The 5218-nt window shown below is 50.3% G+C and overlaps 1 protein-coding gene across 1 annotated transcript in view; it reads right to left on the bottom strand.

Annotated features, from left to right (window-relative positions):
• Window positions 1-332: 332 nt before the first annotated feature.
• LOC105545066 (SH3 domain and tetratricopeptide repeat-containing protein 1-like) overlaps window positions 333-5218 on the bottom strand; it is a 13302-nt gene continuing 8416 nt past the window's right edge. Inside the window, exon 8 of the mRNA XM_011987828.1 lies at window positions 333-581. Coding sequence (XP_011843218.1) covers window positions 333-581 — 249 coding nt within the window. The remainder of the gene's footprint in view (window positions 582-5218) is intronic.

The following is a 5218-nucleotide window of genomic DNA, read 5'->3' as shown; positions in this document are numbered from 1 at the left end:
CCTTGCGGAGGTAGTAGAGATAGTGATCAATAAATACTGAGGGAACTCCAGAGACCAGTGTCGGTGAGGATCCTCCGTATGCTGAGCGCAGGTCCCCTGGGCCCACTTTTCTTCCTCTATACTTTGTCTCTGTGTCTTATTTCTTTTCTCAGTCTCTTGTCTCCGTCTTTCGAGAAATACCCACAGATGTGGAGGGGCAGGCCCCCTTCACTCTGATGCCACCCTTGCCCTCACCTAGCTTTCTCATACCTGGGATTCTAAGGGGTCTGCCCCAGGGTTTCATGCCCACTGCCAACCAGAGGTGAGCACGTCGATGCCTCCCGGATGTGGGGCTACTGGTGGTCAAGGCCTGGCAGTATGTGGAGGGTCTTCTCAGAGGGGCCATGGGGCCAGGGAATGGGATGGGGCGCTAACTCCACCCTGCACAGGAACCGCAGCCCCCAGCCAAGCCGGCCCAAGTATTCCAGGTGCTGTCCACCCCGCATGCACACGGCCAGGCTCCAGGTGGCCTGGCAGAGAGGGATGGCCTGGTGGGCAGCTGAGAAGCCAGAATGGAGGGGGCGTGCACTGCCATCCGCAGTCTGGCAGCCAGGAGCAGGGAGGCTGTGGCCTGGTAAGCCAGGGGGATTGGGGAAGGGCAGGCAGCCCAGTGGGCCTGATTTACCAGTGAATGAGCCGTGGGCGGAGCTGCTCCTGGCTGAGGGCTGGGGTTGGGGCAGTCTGTTAGGACCTCCTGGGCTCCAGGCTGCCAGCTGCCTGCCCAGGGTCTGAATGTCCTGCTGTGGCCTGTTTCCTCACCTGGCCCAGAGGACAGATAGGGAATTCTTGTTTTGAGGGTTAGGCAGGGTAATCCCAGTCAGTCCTCATTAGCTTGCCTATCCTCCAGGTCTTTTTGATTTCTTTTTTCTCTTCTTTTTTATGAAACTCTGGAGAATTGTCCTCCAGCCTGTCTTCAGCTGGTGAGGTGGGAAGGCTGGACCTTGCCGTCGGCTTCAGGGCCCCTTCTGGGTGCCCCCTCCTCCTAGGGTTTTTGAAAGCATATACTTAGCAACACACCCTGTACCTGAGAGAGCTGCAGAGAACCTCCTGCGTGTCCAAACCAGCATACTTTGTTCCCTGACCCCAGGCCCTCATCACACCCCAAAGCCCAAATCCTTTCATGTGGCCAGCTTCAGACAAGTGTCTGAACTCTGCTTGTTTTCTGGGGTCTACACAGGCCCGTATGATGGGGCTACCTCCATTCTACCCCTGTGCCTCCCCCGATCCATTAGGGGCCTCAACTCCAGCGATCCCTAACTGGGAGCAAGGTTCCCCAGGCAGGGAATGCAGCCCTCCCCGGGATGCTGGCCTGGCCATGTCCCAATGGACATCAGTCCTGGAGCAAGAGGTCCAAGGCAGGGAGTTTCACCCCCATTTCACCAGGTGTGGTGACCTTTGTGGGTTCCTAGCCTTCAAGGTGGGATTTTTACACTGCCACAGTGGGGGAAACCAAGGCACAGGGCCAGTGAGTAGTAAAGAAAGAAAACCTCTGTGACTAGGAAACATGTCCCTTGCCCAGCACAGCCGCTCCAGGATAGCACCCTTTGGGATGTACCGCTGAGCTGTTCTTGGCACGTGGCGTGGCGCTGTGGTGGAGGTCAGCAGCTTGTGGAGTTGGGGGTGGGAGTGCTGGCGGGAGGAGGTAATTTTGGACCCACCATGGGGAGGAAAGGGACATTGCCCCTTTCCCCACACCTTAGCCACAGCAGCAATTTTCTTCTCTGATGTGTGTGGGCACCCATGCCTATGTGGGTGTGGGTGCGTCCTCCCCTTTTGTTGATGAAGAACCTTCCTGCAGCCGTTGGGGTGGGTATGGGCACCACATGTGCCTGGCAGCAGGGTGGGGCCTGCGGAGGCTTGGCTACTATATGTCCCACGGCCACCTCCCCAAGGGAAGCAGACCCTGTGCCCTTAGTGCCCCTCATACCCAGTCCCTCACATTCTTCACTTGGCATCCCCTTGCCTGATTCTCCCAACTCAGCCCCTGCCAAGTTTCTCAAGGCCCTGTGGGCCCTGGGATGGGATCAAAGGAGGCAGCAACTGTGCTGCCTGCCTCTGCGTGAAGTCGGGGATCCCTGGCAGCTACTGGCATCTGTGGGCAGGGTAGGTGGGGAGGTCAGGGGTCAGCTTTTCTACTCCCCAGCCTGCACTGGCTAAGCCACCAGGTGTAACTGGCCTGGAGGCTGATCTGTGTCCTCCACAGTCCCTTGATGCATTATATTGGAGCCAATCCTTGTGTGAATGACATGACCTGTTGTTACTGCCCAGATCAAACCAGAATCAAAGGACTGCTGCACTTGGGCCCAGAGCCTGGGGCTGAGGCTGCCATGACCACTCTGTTCTCTTCCTTCTGTTGCACTTGGGCCCAGAGCCTGGGGCTGAGGCTGCCATGACCACCCTGTTCTCTTCCTTCTGGGGTCCCCAGGAAGCTCCCAGGACTGAGTGATCCCCACAAAACACAGTGGCCAGGATGGGGGGCCTAGAGGTCAACACCCCCCCGCCTGGAAATTAGGAATGATACTCCAGGGGTATCGTCCAGCCTCTTTCCCGCTGGATATTAGGAACTATATCACAGGGGTGTGTGCGCCTTCTGGGATATTGGGAGTACTATCAGCCTCCACCCCGCCGCATATTAGGAACAATATACAGGGGCAGGGTGGTTACACCCCTGCGATATTGAGAGCAATATTCTTCTCTTTCCCCTGTGCAGTAGGAACTACATCACAGGGGTCTGTCCACCTTCTGTGATATTGGGATTAATGTTATCCTCTCCCCCACTGAATGTCAAAAACAATGTCACAGAAGGGTGTACACCCCCTGCGATATGGCCAGTAATATCATCGTGTCTACCCTTGGATACTAGGAACAACATCACAGAGGGTGTGTACACTCCCCTGCGATATTGGGCATAATGTTACCCTCTCTTCCCCTGGATATTAGGAACGATATCCCTGGTGGTGGGGGGTGGAGTACATTAAGAACAACATCACTGGGTGGGTGTACACCCCCTGCGATACTGGGTGTGGTATCATTCTCTCTTCCCTAGGATATTAAGAACAATATCACAGGAGGGGTGTACAACCCCTGTGATATTGGGAGTAATATCATCCTCTCCCCCTGAATATAAGAAACAATATCACAGGAGGATGTACACCCCCTGTGATATTGGGAGTCCTATCATTTCCTCTCCCTCTGGATATTCAGAACAATATCACAGTGGGGGGTGTGTACACAGCCTGCAATATTGTCACTAGTATCATCGTCTCCCTGCCAGGATATAGGGAACAATATCACAAGGGAGTGTGCACCACCTGCAATATTGGGAGTAATATCTTCCTCTCCCCTGCTGGCTATTAGGAACAATGTTACAGAAGGGGTGTACACCCCCTGCTCTATTGGGAGTGATACCGTTCTCTCCATCCCTGGATATTAGGAACAATATCACTAGGGAGTGTACAACTCCTGCAATATTGAGACTAATATCATCCTCTCACCCCCTGGATATTAGGAATCATATCACAGGGGTGGTGTACACCCACTGCGAAATCGGAAGAAATATCATCCCCTCCACCTTTGGAAGTTAGGGACAATAGCACGGGGGAGGTCTACACCCCTTGCAATATTGGGAGTGATATCATCCTCTCCCACCCAGGATATAAGGAACAAGATGACCGAGTGGATGTACACCCACTGCTATAGTTCCGATAATGTCAACCTCTACCTCCTGGCTCTTAGGAATAACATCATAGAGGGGTGTACACTTTCTTCGATATTGGGAGTAATATCCTCTCCCAGCCGGATATCAGGAACAAGTCTATTAATTATTAATATTAATAAATATAATAAAAATAATAATTATTGACATTAATAATCACAAAAAGATAGTAAACATTAATACTGGTTAAAAATGTTAACGATTAGTATTAATAATTAATAGTAATATGACTATTAATAAAATAATGACATCAGCAATTAATGTTACTGAAATCAATACTAAGAGATGTTGGTAATAAAATAATAATATTAAGAACTAATAATATTGTGAAATAACATTAATATTAATAATTAATTTGAAGCCTGCATAATCATATATGTAACATAATTATCCATAATTAATAATGGTATCCTATTAATTAATAGTATCATTGATAATTATTAAAATCGATCATTGGTGTTTAATAATTAATCATATTATGACTCCTAATATCGCAGGGGGTGTATACCTACCTGTGATGTCGTTCCTAATATCCAGGAACGGAGAGCATGATATTAGTTTAATATCGCAGTAAGTGTACACTCACCCTGTGACACTGATCCTAATATCTAGGGGGGTAGAGTATGACATGACTCCCAACATAGCAATGAATGGACAGCCACCTGGTGATATTGCTCCTAATAATCACGGAGGAAGCGTATGATATTACTCCCGAAATCGCAGGGAAGTTAGAGCTCTTCTGTGATATTGTTCCTACTACCCGGAGGGGGAGAGGAGGCTAATAATTCCAGTATCACGGGCTGTGTTCACCCGCCCTGTAATGTTGTTATTAATATGCTGGAAGGGAGAGGATGATATGACTCCCCATAGAGCAGGAGGCGTAAACCCAGCGTGCGATATTGTTCCTAATATCCACGGAAGGGAGAGGCTGATATTACTCCCAATATAGCAGGCGGTGAACATCCACCCTGTGATATTCTTCATAATATCTCAAGGCCGAGAGGATGATGTTACTCCCAGTATCGCAGACACTGTATACCCTCGTGTGATACTCTTCCTGATATCCGGAGGGGGAGAAGGTGGTAATTATCGCAGGAGGTGAACGCTCATTCTGTGATATCGTTACTAATTTGCAGGGAAAGAGAGGACAATTTCATTCCCAATATTGCAGAAGATGTACAAGCCCCCCTGTGATATGGTCCTTAATATTCCAAGGCAGACAAGATGATGTTACCCCGAATATCGCAGAAAGTGTACACCCGTCAGTGATGACGTTCCCATGATCCAGGAAGGAAGAGGACGATATTACTTTCAATATCGCAGGGCGGGTACATGTCCCCGGTGATACTGTTCCAAATTTCCACCTGGGAAAGGATGATATTACTCACAATATTACACCCACCCCGCGAGGTGGGGACCAATAGCCACCCCCCTCCCCCCCTTGGCTATTGGGAGCCACCTCGC

This window comes from Mandrillus leucophaeus, unplaced genomic scaffold (assembly GCF_000951045.1).
Source record: "Mandrillus leucophaeus isolate KB7577 unplaced genomic scaffold, Mleu.le_1.0 Scaffold317, whole genome shotgun sequence".
In the NCBI taxonomy this organism is placed as follows: Eukaryota; Metazoa; Chordata; class Mammalia; order Primates; family Cercopithecidae; genus Mandrillus; species Mandrillus leucophaeus.
Note: the sequence above shows the minus strand (reverse complement) of the source record. Positions and strands in the feature narration are given on the sequence as shown.